Here is a 21313-nt window from a genome sequence, read left to right as displayed (position 1 = left end):
TACGAAAAGAAACATATCTTAAAATATTTATAGCTTTTTTTCTCAGGACTTTACAATTTAACTTAAGGACTTTGAAAGTGCTACCATTCTGCAAAGAAAATGAAAAGGATGTTTTATCCAAATTATATGTTACCTTCTGCTATAGTTTCCCTTTGTGGCAAAGGCCCTCACTTAAATGGCGTACAGATCCATGATAATTAGGCCTTCCATAGGTGCAAAGGGAGTAGTTTAATGATATCCATAGGGGAATCTAGATTGGACCCAGGTTACTGCTGCCTTCTGATCTCCGGTGTAGAGGACTTAGTGAACATTGACTTTAAGGTTATCTTCTTAATATAGTTAGCAAGTGATCATTCCAGGGAGACTTCCTAGTCTTCTCTAATGCCACTTTTGGGAAAGTGAGGGAAGTGGTTCCTCGCTTCTCAGGTGAAAATTTGGAACTTATTTTTCCTCATACAACATAGTTTAATAGCATAAATAGGTTAACCCAGTACCTTAGGCACATGAATTAATGTTTGGGGGCGGTCCTGGAAAATTGACACTATTTATACTGATTTACAGATGAACTCTGTTATGAGCACAAAATAGTTAACGTGTTAGGGATTATGTGTACCTAATTGAATTCGTACTAATTTGTTAGAATGCCACTATTAAATGGTAAAGCCTCTCATCTTCTACTTGTCTCCATCTCTCAATTCCCTTTTCTTACACAGAGCTACCCCATAAAAGCATCACTTCGATAACCAATCTCGAGGGCTGGGTTGGACACCCCCTGGACCCCGTGGGCACTCTTTTCAGCAGCCTCATGGAAGCATGCCGAATTGATGATGAAAATTTCTCTGGGTTCTCGGATTTTACAGGTAACACCAGTAGCATTCATCTCGTGTGCTTTTTTCCCCTTAAATCCTGAATGGCATTGGTCATTGTTTTTGTCACAGGTTGTTTTCTGAATCCATATAGTTACTAGTACTTATGGTTAGCAAGGGAGCAAGGAAATGGGTGCTCCTGTTGCTTTGTGGAGGCTTTATAAACTAGGAAAATTCTGTCTTAGAAGCAACAGTTGGCAGCATGTGTTAAGAACCTAAAAAATGTTTATTTTCTTCTAGCCATTGATTCTGCATCTGAGAATTTATCTGCATTTATGGCTGTTTTCCAGTCTCAAGATTTAAAATAAAGATGTGTATCAAAGCATTTAGAACTAGAAATTTAGTTGCTTTTTAAGTTTGTCTACATTAGAAGTTACTTGTCACTTAAATGGGTTGTAGTCTCCTGTAAGAGAAGTATCTAATGTCACTCAGAAGTGTTTTACATCACACATTCCTATAAAGCAGTGTTTTGAGATTTCTCTCTGGCCTCTTGAGACTGAAGAATCATCCCTAAAATGACTGCCCTTGGGCTGTGAGCAGAGGTTTGGGAGGCAGGAATGGTTGTCCCTCTGCTGCTCTCATACCTGGGTAGACTCAGAGGAGTAATTATATTGAGCCTCCATAATTTCTCCTGTGGTGTCTGCTTTCATGGATTATGGGTGCCCCAAACTCCTTCAGGATGGTGAAAGGTATGATTCTGAATTCACTTTCCTTGGGAGTTCAATGGTTGAAGTTTATTAACATTTCTAAGAGAAACACTTTAAGATAAGAGAATGCCCAAAGAATCATTCCTCTTTTGTTAACTGATGACTCTTTGATAACAGAAAGGACCTTGAAATTGGGTTGTGTCTGTTGTTTTCTCTACACTTCTCATTAAATTTCGACATAGTGGTAACAGTTTGGGAACTTTTTTTTTAATGCCAGGCTTTAAAAAATCAGCAACTGTTGTAGTCACTGTAATTTTGCTCTTGTCTAAAATCTTTTTTCACTCTTAAGTATTCTTACAATGTCTTCCTAGCTTTGTAGGGTTTTTCTGGTGATTCGTTTTCAGTGGGAGAAAAATATTTGTAATATTCCATCCCCCAAAACATACACATCTGGTCATTCACCGTCAAGTTTTAAAACATCTTAGAAAAACTATTCACTTTAACGTAAGAAACAATTTTCTGGCTTTCTTGGAATAAAGTCAATAATTCATTTATCAGTAGTGGGTAAAATAAATACTTATACCTATCATTACCTGGAAAAGTAATATCTGAACTCTGATTTCTTTTGTGACATTTTACAGAGAATATGGGACAGTGCAAGTCTCTGGAATACCAGCATCTACCTGCACATAAATTCTTAGAAGAAGGGGAATCCTATTTAACACTAGCTGTGGAAGTAGCCCTGATAGGGCTGGGACAGCAGCGTATCATGCCTGATGGGCTGTACACACAAGAGAAGGTTTGCCGGAATGAGGAGCAGCTCATTTCCAAGCTTCAGGAAATTGAATTGGATGACACACTGGTGAAAATTTTTCGCAAGCAAGCAGTCTTCCTATTAGAAGGTAGTGTGATATAGAAGTTTTCCACTTGTTCTGCCAATTTTATTGAGGCACAAGCTTTCTTATGTTGGGAGTATTGTTTGAATGCATTTGGTGTCGTAGTAATTCTGATTGGTATGGTCACTGAGTTGTCATGGGAATGTTTACTATCCAAAAAGTAGTATCACTTGATCAAAAAGTATAGTCAGATGTGTGTCTTTTAAGTGTTGCGTAAGATAGCATGTTAGAAATGAGCCCCATTTAATGCCACAAACTTTGAAAAAGACTGCTGTTATTTAGTCTGTGCCATTACTGAGATAAATGCAAGTTTGATACTTAGTGAGTTATTGCTGGTAGCCATGTATCTATTTGATTGACCAATTAAATAATGGAAAGGAAATTCGTTGGCATTCCTGTGAATTATTATTATGGCTATTACATGACATCCGGGTTTTGAATATGTCATTTGCACATGCTAGCAAAGGACTAGAGGCCCCAGGAATGGATTTCCACTGTACTAATTATTCCAGAGAATTCATTAGGCATAGATTCACCAAGTTCAAAGTTTCTTGGATTCTCTAAGGCAAAGTCTAATTTTCTTCTTTTTGTAAGGTCAAGAGCTGAATGGCCTAAGAAATTTTGGTTGGCATTATTTTTAAAAGGTGGTGGGGTTTTTTGTTTTTTTGCCTTTTTTCTAGAAAAGATTAATTAAGTATAATAGCCTCATCTTTTACTCAAATTTAGGGGATGCCTAATTGGTAAAATTGCTTCTATCTCTTCAGTCTATGGGTGTTATTATTGTGGGATTCTCTGTGATTGATAGTTGAATAAAGTGTGGTATCTTCAGAACTCTTGCATACGGGGAAGGGATTTAGAGAAAATAACATTTCACAACCTGTTTTATTTGTCCAAAGCTCAAGATCTCTTCGAAAGAAAATATTTTCATCAAATATATTATACATTTGTATGTTTTGGAAGTGCATTTTAAAGGGAACATACTCTTAGAAAAGTTAAAACATGTTAATATTATGCTTAATTTTGGTAAAATTCCTGATCATGTTTTGAAGCCCTTGCCTTAACTTTTTTTTTCTTCTAAAGATAAAAAAGCACATGTTGGCAAATTTCAAGTGATCTTCGTTCTTTCTTCGTTCTTGTTTTAGTTTCCTCCTATATAATTCCTTTTGATATAAGTATCATGAACCACAAACTTAGTGCTGTCACTGGCTATTAGTAACTGACTTTTGATTTCCACTGTACTTAAAGGATAGGAAGAGGATGTGTGCTTTTCAAAGTTGGTAGTATCTGATATCTGTTTATCATTTGCCTTTTTAAATGTTTCCATGTTCATTACTCATGAATATTTCACAACTGTTTCTTAGATTTTGATTAGAGCATTCATTGTTCCCCATTAAATATTTTTTTTAGAACTATGCCTGATAAGGAGTGCTTTTGACTCATTGCAGTCTCCTTTCCTTTCCTGATCCTATGAGGCTTGTAGAGAATGGCTAGTGCAGAACAGGAAGCAGTCCAAGGGGAAGCCAAGGGACCATTTCTGTAAACTCCCAAAAATAAGCACTCCATGGTTGAGTTGACTGCACTGGGGCACCAAGTTCTTCATGTATTTACACTCTGTAAATTTCAAGCGCAAAATAGCAGGCACTAACTCTTCTGAAATAAAAAATGCTTAACTTTTTCTGAAAAAGAAAAAGCAGTTGTCCTGTATTGTTGCTGTATGTTAATCACTTGACCACAATACAATACTAGCATATTGGGTCAGTTGGCATATTGGTAAAGCACTTTTGGGGAGTTCAGAGACTACACTCAATTACTAATCCACAAATAATTCTGTGATATCTGACTGAATATTTTTCTTGTTGGGGGATGTCATAACAATAAGTGTTGATTATTATGTCCTGGGTTTTTTATTTTATTTATTTATTTTTGCATAGCACAAAAAGGTAACTTGGTGACTTAAGGGAAACATTGAAAGGAAATGGAGGAGAAATGAAGGAAATGAATAATCTACAAGTTTTCTGTAATGAAGCCTTCAGTAAAATAGTTAGTGTTCTAGTCTGCCTGGGCAGAAATTTCTCACAGTTCTGGAGGCTGGGAAGTCAGAGGTCAAAGTGTTTGTCAGTGAAATTTCTGGTGAGCCCTCTCTTCCTGTCTTAAAATGTCTGTTTTCTCTTTGTGCTCTCAACACAGCAGAGGGGGAGAGAGAGCAAGAGAGCTCTCTGATGTCTGTTCTTATAAGGTCACTAATCCTGTTGGATCAGGGCCACATCCTGTGAACACATTTAACCTTAATTACCTCTGTGTAAAGGCCCATCTCTAAGTACAGTCACACTGGGAGTTGGGGCTTCAGCATATGAATTTGAGCAGGGAGAATAAACATTCAGTCCATAATAATAATCTAAAAATTTAGCCTTGTTATATGAACTAAAGGCAGAACTATAATGCTATATCAACCTTTTAAGAATATCGGGTCACTAAAACATTTCTAAATGTCTTAAAAATATGAAGAAGGTAATATATTTGGTAAAATTAGAAATCTAGGATGGATTTTACTTTGCCTAGGCAAAAAAATAAGGTTTTATGAAAATATGATTTTCAAAGTACTTAAATAATGGGCACTTGAAAAACACTAAACAAAAAATAAAATAATGAAATGTTAAAATAATCTCTGTTAAAATGATCTAGAATGTATCATGCTCCTACCCAGTAACTCCTCTCACCATTTGTTCTGAACTGCCATTTCTTGCATTCTAAACTCTTCACCAGACTGATTTTTCTCATGGAAAACAAATGTATTATGTCCTTTGAGCAGTAGTGTCATGGTTCATAATTCTAGAAATCATGAAACAGATGTTCCCCAAAGGTGACATGGAAACTAATTTATTAAACACTTTACAGTAACTAAACCTCAAAGTACCTAAGTGGAAAGTAGTTGAACTAACCACTGTGGTTTCCTTTCAAAATTTATTTTAAAATTCGGTATCGCCTTTCTTAGGGGCGGCATTCAGAGAGCACACAGGGGAAGTTAGCTCTGCTACCATGCCTGTCATAAGTTACTAAGAAATGAATTTTGACAGCTTAAATGTAATTTTGCTTTTGAAATTGGTCTTTTGGAGCCCCCGAAGTGGTAGATTTCCAGTTACTTTAATTTTTTTTCTTTGCCTATGGTGAGTATCAAATGAGTTACTAACTATTCTTTTATTATTAATCACTTTCTGAGAATTAATATCTATTTCTGCTTATTAGAAGCAACAGTATTTAAAGTCTTTGTATTGGAATTTGTGGTTTAGATTCCTCCCCTGAGGCAGAGCACTCTTCTGGAAACCTGGGCTTGTCTGTGCCCATAAGACTGATTGGGTCCAGGGGCAGATTCCAAAGTTAAGCTGCAGAGTCATCTATGCATTTGAAAATCTGTATGCTCAGATGTCACACATTGAGAAAGGATGTCTCAAATTCAGTGAGATTTTTGTGTTTCAGAGGGTTTCTTTCTCTGAAACAGTTATAATATGAAAAAGCTCTGCCCCCTAGTTCTGTGATTCTCATTTTAACTATGTTATAGTTAGTTGGGGGGTCGTTCCTGAAATGAATTCAATACTGAATACTATTCCCTATAGAATGATTTTTGACTAAGAATTGTATTTTTTTCTACTATGTCACTTTGATTACATTCTTAACTAGATTAGCTTGTGTATGTTATAACTTTACATAAAAATTTTAAAAATATAGTTTACAAGAAGTCTTAGTTCCTTTCTTAGGAATGTAAAATGTGTATGCTCTCTTCCCACAGCCGGACCATATAGTGGTTTAGGCGAAATAATCCATCGGGAGAGCGTTCCAATGCACACATTTGCCAAGTATCTCTTCACCTCTCTCCTACCTCACGATGCTGAATTGGCATACACAATTGCCCTGAGAGCAATGCGGTACGTATTCACGGCCCAGCCGGGCGGAGGCGACCCAGATTCCCCATGGGGAAAAACAGCTCTTAACTGACTTCTCACTCATTCGTATTTCTTGTAGGCAGCACAAAAGCTTAAGAAACTATTTATACTTCTTGGATTGTTGTAGTAGTGGTTTGTTTGTTAGTTGGTCTGGCTTTTGTTTTACAGTAAAGGAAGAATTCTATCCTAGACTGGTCATGATGGCTTTTTTTCTTACTTTTCTTGATGCTAGAATTTGGGAATTAGAGAACAGTTTCAGGCCAGGTTTAAACACAAGGGAGCACCAGTTGAAACCTTCCTGAATAATTGATCCTTTTGAAAAAATTAGATTAGAAACAGTGGTAAATATTAAGTATACTTGACTGAATGTGATCCCTTAGGGAGCCCTTCACACCTGCTGTAATTCCATGGTCCATCCATCATTAGTGCAAGGAGGCTGTAGGATCATGGAAGCACCTTTGGGCTCACTTGGAGGGCAATGGAAGATGGGATCAGAGGCTAGGGTTAAAGGTATCACTATCAGGCATCTTTAGGACCTGCTCTCCTCACTCGGACTGCTCCCAGCCCCTCCTTTTCAGTAATAATAATTAGAATATGCTGTTCACTGCCCTTGACCTTGTTATTTTCACTTTCCTTTTTAAAGTCTATTCACAAAAAAATAAATAAAATAAAATAAATAAATAAAGTCTGTTCACCAAATATTTTTATCATGAGTTTGCCTAGGTGAATATTTTTTAACGAATTCAAGATTAAATTTTTGAATCTTACATGTTGCCTTTTAAACCTAAAGGACCTGAAAGGCTTATCTACCTTTCTTAAAGTGTTTTAAAAAATTAAAACACTCCTATGTTAAAGTGCAGATTAGATCCAGTTATAGTCAGGTCACCAAAGGTAAACCATGTATACACCCAAGAGCTTGAGATGTCAAAGACCAGTTTGACCCCATAGAATCTTGTCACCAAAGATTCTTTGTCTGCAACCAGTATAGTGGATTCAAAAGAAAGTCTTGCCACTATGAGGGTAGCTTATATTTTTCAGGGGGCCTCTTTTTTATGCAGTGTGTGTGTGTGTGTGTGTGTGTGTGTGTGTGTGTGTGTGTGTGTGTGATAGAGAGAGAAAGGGAGAGAGAGTGTGTGTGTATGTGTGAGAGAGAGAGTGAGAGAGTACATATACCTATGTGTATGTCAGTTTGTAGTGAGACTGACATCCTTTAACTTGGCATTCTTTCCTTGGCACCATGAAATCTCATTAACCCATCAGAGAGGCCTTGTGAAGCTCTTGCTTGTCTGTTTTAAAAAATATCCCCAAATAAATTAATAAGTAACATAAGTAAACCCTCCACACATACTAAATTACTTTATGCCCCTTGGTTTATATTTTAGGACACAGGTTTTTTTAAGTTCCTATTCCCATTTTTGGAAGCTGAAATAGAAGCTGTCAGACGAAGACAGATGCTCAGCTCTATACTTACTTAAATCATAAGAATTTTGCTCCTGTTGTAAAGGGAAGGAATGCTAATGTTATGATGCCACCAGATGCTATTGCTGTGACCACTGTAAAGTTTAAGGATAAAATATCATGAGGTTTCTCTGTGATTCTGGCTTATGGGAAAGTATCTGTCAGGTGGAAAGGTTTGCTTTTCTAACACACGGAAACGTATTTGTCCTTGGTTGCTGCCAAGGCAGTTTGTTCATGGGGGATACTAGTAGGGCACCAGGGGATTATTTTCCACCTCTTTTCTTGACTTGCCCCTACCTCTGCTACCGGACAGCCATGGAAGGGGGGTAGCAGACCTACTAGGGCATCTGAAGGGAGCCAGGGGAACGGGCAAGAAGAGAGACCAGTAGCTTACTTGCTTCATAGTCTTCCTGCAAGTGGGAGAGGGGTTGGGGAGCTGGAAAAGGGTGTTTTTAGCACTCATATTCTCATCTTTTCAGGGCTCTTAACTAGTTTCTGCTGCAGCAATTCTGGAAAGATCTGCCGGTGAACACAGGGACAGTCTGGGGTTTTTGAAAAGTTAAATAGGAACTCCACCAAAATTCTTATTACCTAATTGCCTACCTTGCCACCCTTTAATGCTAATTTCTCTTTGTCCTTAGCTAAAAAGAAAAGAAAATGAGGCATTTGGCCTGCTTTACTGCTCTCTGGTGTGACCCCAAGGCCCAGCATCACACTCTGGCCGTGTTAATTCCTCTTGATCCTTAATTCTTATTCCATAGGCCCAAACACTAGTATCCTTGAGTTAAGGTCAGCTTTTTGATGATTGTGAAGGAATAATTGTAGTTGTAGCTACTCTGTTAATCTCTTCAGTACTTATATTTGGGAGAGATTGCTAAGCACGGGCTTTGTTTTCAGTAATTGTTCTTTATTTGTTGGCATATTCTTAATCATAGATTGATTAAAATCAGATCACGCTGAATTTTTGCAAGGCTGTCAAAGTACAAATACTTGGATAGTTTGCATTTATCATCTCTGATAGGATTGATACAACATGTTCTAATTATAAATTCTTAAAGTAATAGGAACTAATTTTGCAGAAAGTATGAATCTATGGAAAGGAGTCCATTTTTGTTTAGCTTCCCCTCTTATTTTGTGTTTTAATGAGTTAGCTTATCCATTTCAGCTATCTACTGTTCCCTCACTGTTTTTATCTCAGTCTTAGGTATTCACTTGACTACAAGCTTCTGTTTTTATTTTTTAATGAGTGATAAAATTCAAAAATTTTACAGTAGGTGAACTCGTCATGTGTTTCAGATCTCTTCGGTGTTACGTATCTTGATTTCCTTGAATCTTGCAGTTTTTTTGAATGATGCTAAAGAAAAGAAATCTCTTAGGTTTGGGTACTGAGCAATTAACAAGGTGACTTTGGCATCCAGATAGCAGAGTGTAGCTGTACCAGCTCTTCCTGCACAAGGACCTGAACAGTTTCTCCCAGCATCTACCCACTCATCTGCCTTCTCACCAGATCCTGTGGCCAAGGTGATGCACAAGGAATAATTAGGAGCCAACTGTCTTGTTTTCTCATTACAGGTTGCTAGTATTGGAATCTACTGCTCCAACAGGAGACCTCACCCGCCCACACCATATTGCATCAGTTGTTCCCAACCGATATCCTCGTTGGTTCACTCTAAGCCACATAGAATCCCAGCAGTGTGAGCTGGCGTCCACCATGCTAACTGCAGCCAAAGGTACTCAATTGTCCCGAGACCTCATGATTATTTTGTTAGTTTGCCCCCTTTTTTGTTTTTAAAGAATCATGCTACCAAATTATCAATAGTGGTGCCAATGTCCAGTTGTGGGGGATCCTTTTCCTTAGATGTTAGCTTATGAGGTAAAACGGGTGCTACTCACTTGAGCCTGACATTTCCCTCTTTTCATTGTATCATTAAAGTTGGTGCTGGCTGAGTTTAGGTTTAGATACCATGTCATGTCAGTAGTGGTTCTGGTTTCAGAAATAGGTTAGTTTACATTTTTTTTTAATCCTCTCTGAAAAAATATTCATCAAAAATACATAATAGGAACTAGGAGGGCTTTTTGCTATCTCATGTTGGTTCTGGTTAATATGTACTAGTAGTCAGTAAGGGTGTGTCTCAGTGTATCTTTTTTGTGAAACAGATATATAGGCATTGCAGTAGCTCTGGGACACTTAGCTGTAGTAACAGTTGTGCCATATGTGAACATTTCAGGTAAATTAACTTGTGCTTTATGTCTTGTTTTGTTTCTCTTTTTCTCTCTCTGTGTGTGTGTGTGTGTGTGTGTGTGTGTGTGTGTGTGTTGTGGTGGTTTGATTTTTGGTTTGGTTTGGTTTTCCCTTATTTGTTGCAGGCGATGTTCGAAGGCTGGAAACAGTATTAGAATCCATCCAGAAAAACATTCACTCCTCATCCCACATCTTCAAGCTTGCCCAGGATGCATTTAAAATAGCAACTCTCATGGACAGTTTGCCAGACATCACTCTTTTGAAAGTATCTCTGGAATTGGGCCTGCAGGTACATGACTGGTGGTCTTTCCCGGGGCACCAAGGACTGCTAAATAAAGGTGCCATCTAAGGGTTGAAACAACCCTGGATATTTTAGTGTAGCCCCATGACTCTTGAGTGCACAGAACTGTTAGACTTTAGGAGAGCACTGTGCTTCAGAGCCGTGGACATCCCCAGCCGAACCAGATTGCCGCCTGAGGTGCAGGGGCTGCACTTTAGAAGCCCTATTTTTGTCCTTCAATAAAAAAAGTCATTTTCTGAATTATAGCCTTAACATCACTATTTCTCTGTTAGTGAATAGAAGCGATTATTGCTAGAAAGGGACTTAAGGGAAACTATTGTGTATAATAAAGAATCAGTTGTTGGGGTTAAAGTTTTAGAGGAATTGTGAATTTTTATTGGTGTTTGCATGTTCATAATAGATGGGCAGCTCTAGCTCCTTTTTATAACCCTGAGAAAATTAGTTAAAGGGGGAGTGATGGGTCAGGGTCCAGTTTCACCTTTCCACAGGCCTGCTTAGATGTTTTACCAAGGACATTTTGAGTTAGTCATATAGGCAGATGTTTGCTTCCTTATAGTCTCTAAAAAGAATTACTGTATAAACCAGAAACTGAGAAGTCTTTAGTTTGATTTTTCTAAGGAATTCTCTTTTTTCCATTTGCTTTTTTGGTTACCATTAAAAGCAGTGAAAGAAATTGTTTTCCAGTTACCTTAAGTATGAGGAATAGAATGCCCTGATTAGATGATTAATCTTTTTTTAGTTATGGATTCCCCTTATGATGATTAATAAAGTTTAAAGAATTAGATTACAGGAAAATGCACTTACCCTATATAGTACTGTACAAGCAGAGGTATTTAAGGTATACAGTGACATTTGTGCTATTTGGCTTATTGTTGTTATCATTGGCCTCTTAAAGATATATGCAGAAAGAATCATTAACAAGCTTTCTGGTTATTTGGAATTTGGGCAGATTTTTTTTTTTTTTTTTTTTTTTTTTTGTAAATGGTAGATTACTGAGAATTTAGTCCCTGTCTTATTCTTTCTACGACCCAAGGAAGAATCCTTGCTGAGACTTTAGGCATGTTATATCCCAAATGTTCTGAATCTTAAAGAGTGGGGGAAACAGGAAAAGATGAATGATTTATTTGGGGATCTTACTAGAAAATGAAAAAATCAGACAACTAATGATGTCAAAAATGGTCTCTTTCCCTAGACCTGGGGTTATCTTCATGCTCACCAGGAAAAGGAGCAACCAGAGATTGAAGGAATAATTAAGATGATTATTCTAAGAGATCTCTTTGCCAACTGAGGGCTACTAGTCGGAATTTGTTCATGAGGAGCCTCAAAAATCTAGAACCATAGAATTTGTTAAAGCTGGGGAGAAGAGGGCATAGACTGTGCTTAATGTTGCAGTCCAGCCCTCTCATTCTGCAGATGAGAAAAGTGATTAATTGAGCACCTTGCCCAGGATGCTGCTTCTGCTCACTCGGCCCACCTGGAGTAGAATGTGGGCCTTCTGTCTCCTAGTCTGGGGAGCCATGAACAAATCCAAATTGATATGCAGAACTTTGCTGTAAATGTGGCTATCTGTCCTCCGGGTAGTAGGGAATATTCCTAGTCGTTTATGCCTTGGGATGAATTGTTTCTTTCTTCCCTTGACCTAGAATAATCTTCAGAAACGTTTTGTTTTCCTATCTTTATAGGTTATGCGAATGACACTGTCAACCTTAAATTGGCGACGGCGGGAGATGGTGAGGTGGCTGGTAACGTGTGCTACTGAAGTAGGTAGGTAAATTCTGGAGGAGGAGCTCTCCCAGCTGCCTCATGGTTGGATTTAACTCGTCATTTACAAACACAAGAATGTTTTCTCTCTTTTACCTTGACTTCTCCAAGACTCCCTGCTCCTTCTAGCAACCTGCAAGGTCTTCCTTTCCCCCAACCACTGCCTCCAACCTTTAGTTTTACACACTTGCATTGTCCTTCTTCCAGACTGTCACATTTGTGGGGTTTTAGACTCTTGTTTAAAACTGAGTAAGTCACTGAGTAGACACTTCTTGCAAGGTTCTATCACTCTTAAGGTGCTTTTTAGTCACTTTTTGTGATAATCAGGTTTATAATTTTATTTTAAAGAGTTCCAGAGTGAATCCCTAAGTGGGTTGGAAACCACCTTTGAAACTAAGTTGAACTGTGGTTTAGTGGTTTCATTTCATTTTAATGAAAATAATATAAAGTTATCTAGTTGTGCTGAGATTTTTCTTCATCATTTGAGGGCATATGTCATCGTATCCATCAGATAGATGATTACTGGGTGTGGTTTAGTTGAGCTTTCAGGTGTGGGAAAGCTAGGCATAAGAAGATCCTCTTGGTTGCCCATAATCTGCATTTGGTGAGACCGTCAACCAACTATTTCCCCTCTGTAGTGGTAAATCAGTACCAAAGAAAACATTTCCAGTAGGAATGCCAACGAACAAAATGGTGGCTACTTTAAATAAATGCTGGTTAAATTGTCTCTCTTTCTGTTTGTATCAGAAAAGGGTACGCTTTTCTTGCTGAGAGGACACCCCACCTCAGTTTTTAAATACTGTAAAGTCATTCTTGTTTTTTACTTGTATTAATCATGATGGTTTGTGACTTTGGAAAAAGGGAAATTGGTCTGAATATAAAAATTACATTATTAAATTGTTGAAGTGATGCTTCTTCAGTGAACCAATACAAAGATAATACCAGTTGAAGAACTACTATACAACTTCTTCCCCACCTCACTGTGCCAAGGTGTATAGCTGACTTTTTTTAGATTTTAGTACCTTCTCTTTAAATCGCTCACAGTTAGGCTTTTCCTACAGCTCAGGCATATTGGGTCTCTGTACTTAACATGACTATTTTAGAAAGATCTTATCAGTCATCATTTCTAACATCTAAGTCATCTGTAGGTCTGCTTCTGTTGATTCTTTTCTCTTGATGATGGGTCACATTTTTCTGCTTCTTTGCGTGTCTTCATCATTTTGTATTGTATATTCTTTAAACTTACCCACAAACACACATACCACATAAAAACTCTATTTTGGTGAGAGTTGTAGTTTTTTCTGACTCAGATTCTGTTGTGGGTAACTGACAGGAGGCCCCAGTGAACTAGAACTCATTAGCAAAAAGCCATTTTCTGAAATGGCAGAGCAGCACAGTACTAATACCAACTACGGAGGAAGTTTATTGAAGTTCGTGTTCCTTTCAGGCCTGTCACTGAATAGCAATCTATAATCACCTTATTCTAAAGGTTGCTCCCAGGCACATTACCTTACAGGATTTTCTGGCCTGATGTCCTATGATAGGTAACCACGTAAGCACTGATTATTAGGTGGATTTAAGACAAGACCTCTGGGAGCCTCCTCGGCAGTAATTGGTCTTCTCTGTATTCCTTGAAGGTGTTTATGCCCTGGACAGTATCATGCAGAGTTGGTTTACCCTCTTTACTCCCACTGAGGCCACAAGTATAGTTGCGACCACCGTGATGTCCAACAGCACCATCGTCCGCCTCCACCTGGACTGCCACCAGCAGGAAAAGCTGGCCAGCAGTGCCCGGACACTTGCACTGCAGTGTGCCATGAAGGACCCTCAGAACTGTGCCCTCTCCGCGCTGACCTTGTGTGAAAAGGATCACATAGCTTTTGAGACGGCGTACCAAATTGTTCTTGACGCTGCTACAACTGGCATGAGCTATACCCAGCTCTTCACAATAGCACGGTACATGGAGCACCGCGGGTACCCCATGAGGGCCTACAAGCTGGCCACCCTGGCCATGACCCATCTCAACCTGAGCTACAATCAGGACACACACCCTGCCATTAATGACGTTTTGTGGGCCTGTGCGCTCAGCCACTCCCTTGGCAAAAATGAGCTTGCAGCTATAATACCTCTGGTGGTCAAGAGTGTCAAGTGTGCAACGGTACTGTCAGACATTTTGCGCAGGTGCACTCTGACCACTCCTGGCATGGTGGGACTTCACGGAAGGAGGAACTCTGGTAAGCTCATGTCACTGGACAAGGCCCCCTTGAGGCAACTCTTGGATGCCACAATTGGGGCCTACATCAACACAACGCACTCACGACTCACACACATCAGTCCTCGGCACTATAGTGAGTTTATAGAATTCCTCAGCAAGGCCCGAGAGACCTTCTTAATGGCGCATGATGGACACATTCAGTTTACACAGTTTATTGACAACCTGAAACAAATCTACAAAGGCAAAAAGAAACTGATGATGTTGGTTCGGGAGAGGTTTGGTTGATAGAACTTGTATGAATGGGGGTGGGGGGGGTGGGAATGGGAGGGGTGGTTTGTTTTTACTTGAGCCTGCCTTTGTACCCTTTTTAACTTAAAGAACAGAGCCACACCGGTATTATATGTGTATAGTTATATTGCGTTTGCAGACTAAATTGTCATGTTGTGAAAGTTTGTGTGTTTTTAATTTTTTCCCCTTTTTCTTTCTTTTTTTCCTTTCCTTTTATTTTATTTTATTATTATTATTATTATTATTTTTTGGTTTTGTATGAGCGAGAGGTTAAAAAGGTTTGGTTTACACTGAGTATATGTTGTCAAGTGGCGAAAGTCCACATAGCTCTCCTGTTTTCTGTATACGTTCACAGCCTCAAAAAAAAAAAAATAATTGAAATGGCTTTAAAAACCAAACAAAACACCTCCATCCTGTGATAAGTACCTCGAATGGATTCAGCTTTACTCCTTTGTAACTCATCTTTACATTTTCAGCATATTTAAACAAACCAACAAAATGAAATACTAATAGTTAAAAGGCTGACCCACGTGGCTTTGCAGTGCTGTTCGTCCAGAAGCATGGCACACAATGCTTGTGCATGTGGAAACTTAGCGACTGTCAACATACATTCTCAGGGATTTATCAAAAAAAAAATTAAAAAAAGAATGAGAGCATTTATTGTACTGTATATATATTATAGTATATGTCTGAATATTGAAAATATAACATTAACTAATTTATAAAAAAAATATTCTATGTAATGCAAAATACTTGAAGCTGCAGTAGCTTGGTTTTAAACAAAAACAAAAAAAAACTGAGAGAAAACCTATCAGAAGGACTAAAAGTGCGCCTTGCTTCAGGGTTGGCTCAGGCGGTGAACTTCATGCTGGGCATCTATGCAGAGCCACCTTTTGGATTGCATGGTTGGACTGAGATCTATTGGGAAAGATTATATATGTATATATATTTATACAGCTTATGTATACATATATATATGTATACACACAGACACCAGACACACACCACCACCAACAACCACTACACCACACATGCTTGTAACAGGCACTAGAATAAAGAGGGACAACAAAATACACAGCCAGAGCAGCAAGCCTTAGCATTAAGAATATACAGTATGCCGGAATTGGGGTTCGTGCCTCCTAGCCTAGGAAACTTAAAAGAAATATCCTTTGACACAAAACGGAAAATGTTTTCCAAAACAATTGACATATGATACATTACGCCTTTGCAGTGAGCTAATAATAAGCTAACCTTTGTGCACAAATAACATTATATATATTATATATCTATTCTGCATAGGTATTTTGACTTTGTGCAGGACAGAAAGTTGTGTAGGTATGACTGTTCTACTTTTCAGTTTTCTTTCTTTTTTTTTTTAATATATTTTATTTTCTCTAGAATTACTCAAAACAAAAGCAGCCTTCTATCTTGCCTTGTCTTAATGCTTTAAAATAACCAAACTGGAGATCTAACTACCAAACTGTTCATTATATTATTAAATACCAACTTTGGTTACAGTATAGTGTCTTTACTTTAGCTGATGGTTCTGTAACCTTGTGCTTTTTAAAGCAATTTTTATGTTTTGGTGCAAAAGTTGTCCAGTGTCTCCTGTTCCCTTCATTAGAGAACATGCTAGAGGTATGTTTGTAGGTATTTTTGTTTAGAAGAACTATTTCATGCGCTCCATTTTATTTATTATAATAGGTAAAAAGAAAAAAAAAAGGTTGTACTTCATCACCCATGTAAACATGCTCATGAAGTTGAAAGTAATTAAGATTTGATACACTGATATCAATTTATTTATGTAACTAAATCACTGTTTTATAAACTTGTTAATGATCAACAATTTTTGTTTTGATTAAAATTAGTTTTTTGAAAGTTGATTCTGCCTCCTTTATGGTATATGTCGTATTACACTTAAACTTGGTGATTATAGACCTGGATGTTACCCCCTCTCCGAGTGTCTAATACTATATTCATTCATCCAGTAAATATTTATGTACTGTTTTCTAGGCCCTGGAGATATAATGGTGAACAAAACTAGGCGCCGGCGGTTACTGGCTACCTAGTGGAGAAGACCAGCATGCAGCATCACAAAGATCAAACACGAGACAGGCTAGCTGACTTTTCCTCAGTCTGTACATGTGGTCATGCCTCCCTAATTAATAAACTATAATTTAAGATGCTCAGTACTTGATACTTTTAATAAATTCTGAGTTTGTGAGAGGTTTTTCTGTGTGTGCAGTTTAAAAGGAAATTGCCTTACAGCAGGTAAATGCTACCTACGCGTTATATACATTTGTGCCACCCCATCTCCATCAAAGATATGTAGCAGAGTAGATTGTGTGTGTGTGCGTGTGTGCTAAAAACCGTATCACAAATAGACCGTGTTAATCATTTTTAAGTATACAGTTTGGTAGTGTCAAGTATATTTACATTGTGCAATATGTCTAGAACTTCTCACCTGAGAGGACTAAATCTTATACCCATTAAACAACTACCCTTTTCTCCCTTTCCCCCAGACCCTTTTAACCACCATTTTACTTTGTTTCTGTGAATATAATTACCTTAGAGACCTCATATAAGTGCAGTTACACGGTGTTTGTTCTTTGTGTCTGGCTTATTTCACTTAGTATCATGTCCTCAAGATCCATCCATGTTGTAGCATGTTACAGGTTTTTCTTTTTCTTTTTTTTCTTCCTTTTTAAAACAATGTTTATTACTGAATTATAGTTGACATAGAGTGTTATATTAGTTTCAGGTATACAACATAGTGCTTCAACAATTCTGTGCATACTACTGAGTGTTCAGTGGTCAGTGTGGTTACCATCTGCCAGCAGAAAGCGTCATACACCAGAGGACTGTATGCCCAGTGTTGTATTTTGTACTTTATCTCTGTGACTGACCTATTTTATAATAGAAGTTAGTATCTTAATCCCCTTCACCTATTTTGCTGTAAAGTCCCCCCAACCAGCAGTTTATTCTCTGTATTTATGAGTTTGTTTTGATTCTTAAATTCCACATAGAAGTGAAGCCATGTGGTATTTGTCTTTATCTGACTTAGTTCACTTAGCATAATGCCCTCTAGATCCATACATGTTGTTGCAAATGGCAAAACCTCATTCTTTATGACCAAGTAATACTCCTTTGCGTATATATATGTATACACACACACACACACACACACACACACACCACATCTTAACCCATCATCCATCGATGGACACTTCGGTTGCTTCCTTATCTTGGCTATTGTAAGTAATGCTGCAATAAACAGTAATGTGTGTATCTTTTTGAATTAGTGTTTTCATTTTCATTGTTTTTTTTTAAGATTTTATTTACTTATTCATGAGAGACACACAGAGAGAGGCAGAGACACAGGCAGAGGGAGAAGCAGGCTCCATGCAGGGAGCCTGATGTGGGACTTGATCCTGGGTGTTCAGGATCACACCCTGGACCGAAGGCGGCGCTAAACCACTGAGCCACCCAGGCTGCCCTTGTTTTCATTTTCTTTGGGTAAATACCCAGTAGTGGAATTACTGGATCACATGGCATTTGTTTGGGGGTTTTGTTTTGTCTTGCTTTTAAGTGGATTCCCCCACTCAGCTTGGAGCCCAACTCAGGGCTTGAACTCATGACCCTGAGATCAAGACCTGAGCTGAGATCAAGAGTCAGCCGCTTAACACACCGAGCACCCAGGCACCTGGCATTTGTATTTTTAATTTGTTGAGGATCCTCTGTACTGTTTTTCACAATGTTGTACCAGTTTACTTTCCCACCACCAGGGAATGAGGACTCTTTTTTCTCCATTTCCTCACCAGCACTTGTTATTTCTTGTCTCTTTGATACTAGCTGTTCTGACTGGCGGGAGGTGGTATCTCATTGTGCTGTTTTCATTTGCATTTCCCTCATGATTTGGTGTTATTGAACATCTTTTCACATGTCTGTTGGCCATTTGTACGTCTTCTCTGAAAAATGTCTGTTTAGGTCCTCTGCCCATTTTTCTTTTTTTTTTTTTTTCCTCTGCCCATTTTTCAATCGAATTTTGGCCTTTTTGGTGTCAGGTGTTTAAGATTGGATATTATATATTTTGGATAGCAATCCTTTATCAGATATATCATTTGCAGATGCTCTCTCTCATTCAGTATGTTGCCTTTTTCTTTTGTTGATGGTTCCCTTTGCTCCATAAAAGCTTTTATTTTGGTGTAGTCTCTAGTTTATTTTTGCTTTTGTTTCCCTTGCCTGAGGAGACATAGCCATAAATATGTTGCTGTGGCTGATATCCAAGAGATTACTGCCTCTATTTTCTTTTAGGAGTTCTCTGGGCTCAGGTCTCACATTTAAGTCTTTAAATCTATTTTGAGTTTGTTTTTGTGTATAGTGTAAGAAAATGGCCCAGTTTCATTCTTTTACATGTAGCTGTCCAGTTTTCCTCAACACCATTGATTGAAAAGGCTATCTTTTCCCTGTTATATATTCTTGCCTCTTTTGTTGTGGGTTAATTGACCCTGGAAGTGTGGGTTAGGATTTTCTTTATTTTTTTAAAGCTGTATCATATTCCACTATATGTATATATATCACATTTTGTTTATTCACCTATCGATGTACATTTGGGTAGCTTCTAGCTCTTGACTATCATATGTAGATAGTGCTGCTGTAACACGGATATATAAAAGCTCTTTAATACTCTGCTTTAAATTCTTATGGCTAATACCCAGAAATGATCATGACAAATATGTTTTTTAAAACTGCAGTTTTCAAAATACTTAATCCCTTAAAATACTCTTAAAGTTTCTCTTTGATATTCAGTCTTAACAGTGCATTCCAAAGGTCTAAGAGTTGTAAGTCAATAGGTGGAAGTTAAAGGAGTCTGTGGTGACATTTTAAAATCCCATTAATGCCAAGTAGAAATAAAAATTAAAACTATTAAGTGGCATGAGGGTTGGTTCTGTTTTGCAAGTTTATTCTTGTTTTTTTGAAAGTTGATGCTGCCTAAGGGTAAATATAAATTCACGTAGGTCCATTAAAACAGACATTTCATAATGAAGTGGACTGCTGAAAAGTCAGGAGGAGCGGCATCAGAGGAACAAAAGTGACTTATGGTAGTAGAATAGAGTTTGATATCTCCCCTGATGGAAAATTATTTTGACCACCTTTGCAGAGAGATCTTAAAATGATTTTGGCCTTCAGAGAAAGAATGGAGCTCAAGGATGTCAGAATGAACTCCCATTACTCTCTCATTTCCATTTTAGCTCACGTTCTTGAACCACCTTGACTTCAACTCCTTGGTTAGATTATGGTCAGGTAGATGAACAGATTCGATAAGTACATGTTTCCTTTCCAATGGGCCAGTGCTAGGAAAAGTCTTGAGATTGTTAAAATTTGAACAGCAGAGGAGAAATGGAAGAAGGATTAGATGATTCTGAGGTGAGAGAACTTGTTCCTAATTGGGGCTTGGACTATAGAATGCTGCAATTCGCTGTTATTGATTTGTGATTTCATTTGAGAGTAGAAACTCTAGTGCTTGCTTCAGCAGCACATCTACTAAAGTTGGAGAAGAGAAACCCGTTTTGGGGGAAATGGATGTTTCATGACTTTCAAATATTGTCATTTGAGTAAAATTGTTAAGTCACTGTAATCACAATATCATAGTGAAGGAAATCTGCTTTTAACAAATTGCTGAAAAAAATGTTAAATGGCATCTGTTTTAGGAATTAATAAATGGTCAATGAGAAGAATGGGAGATATAGGGGAAAAAGCAGTATCATTATGCAATCTGATATATTTTAATGAAAGAAACATGACTGAAATTAAATTTAAATTAACTATTTTATACCAGTATGAACACCGATTCAAGCTACGCTGAATAAAAGAGATTGAAATGTGAGATGTATTGGAATGGTTCCTTTAGCCAACATCTTTGTGTGCCTACCGCATGATAGCCATGGTTCTAGGCTCTAAGACAAAAAAGTGCCTTTTCTCATGGAGCATATATTCTAAATGGGAGGAAGACATAAATAACAGATTAGCTAGCGGTATGTGTTATAAGGAAAATCAGGGGAAGGGGTCCTATTTTAGGTAGAACAGAGTGAGGTCTTCTGTGTTATGATGAAATGGGAACAGATTCCCGAGGGAAGTGGGGGAGGAAGCTGACCACATGATGTCTGGCACACGGGTGTTTCAGGCAGAAGAAACAGCAAGTGCACAGAACCCAAGGTAGGAGTGTGAGCACGCATTTGCCTTATCTCAGGTCAGCAAAGGAAAGGGACTGTGACTGGGGTGGTGGGGAGAACGGTGTGGGGACAGCAAGAGGCAGAGAGAGGAAGATATGACTAGAGAGTCAGAGACTTGGTCTATATAAAAATTATGTTTCACCATGATTTCCTCTAGGGGCTTGTAGGTCCTGGTGAGTGAAGATCTCTACTCTGTATTTGAAGGATTCGGAGTAGAGAGAGGCATCATATGACCTGATTTATAAGTGAGATGAGAAATCATTCACTGGCTGCCATGTGATAAAGAGGGCAGGAGGGATACAGGGAGACAAATTAGGAGGCTGTTAGAATAATCCAGGCAAGACATGATGGAGCCTGGCCCTGTGCAAGTCAGTGGAGATGGGGACAGGTGGTTAGAGTCTGTACATCTAGCATATTGACTTTATTCTCTTAAAATAGTTTTCACCACAGGAAACAAACTTCTGATGT

At 38.2% G+C, this 21313-nt stretch overlaps 1 protein-coding gene across 1 annotated transcript in view; it reads left to right on the top strand.

Moving 5' to 3' along the window:
• Nucleotides 1-14622, top strand: part of ZSWIM6 (zinc finger SWIM-type containing 6) — a 192763-nt gene extending 178141 nt beyond the window's left edge. The window contains exons 8-14 of the mRNA XM_055332605.1: nucleotides 714-860; nucleotides 2155-2415; nucleotides 6194-6329; nucleotides 9378-9535; nucleotides 10173-10336; nucleotides 12031-12112; nucleotides 13747-14622. Coding sequence (XP_055188580.1) covers nucleotides 714-860; nucleotides 2155-2415; nucleotides 6194-6329; nucleotides 9378-9535; nucleotides 10173-10336; nucleotides 12031-12112; nucleotides 13747-14609 — 1811 coding nt within the window. The 3' untranslated portion in view covers nucleotides 14610-14622. The remainder of the gene's footprint in view (nucleotides 1-713; nucleotides 861-2154; nucleotides 2416-6193; nucleotides 6330-9377; nucleotides 9536-10172; nucleotides 10337-12030; nucleotides 12113-13746) is intronic.
• Nucleotides 14623-21313: the final 6691 nt, after the last annotated feature.

Source organism: Nyctereutes procyonoides, unplaced genomic scaffold (assembly GCF_905146905.1).
Source record: "Nyctereutes procyonoides isolate TBG_1078 unplaced genomic scaffold, NYPRO_anot_genome, whole genome shotgun sequence".
NCBI lineage: Eukaryota > Metazoa > Chordata > Mammalia > Carnivora > Canidae > Nyctereutes > Nyctereutes procyonoides.
The sequence above is the reverse complement of the archived record's forward strand: the minus strand, read 5'-3'. Positions and strand labels throughout refer to the sequence as shown.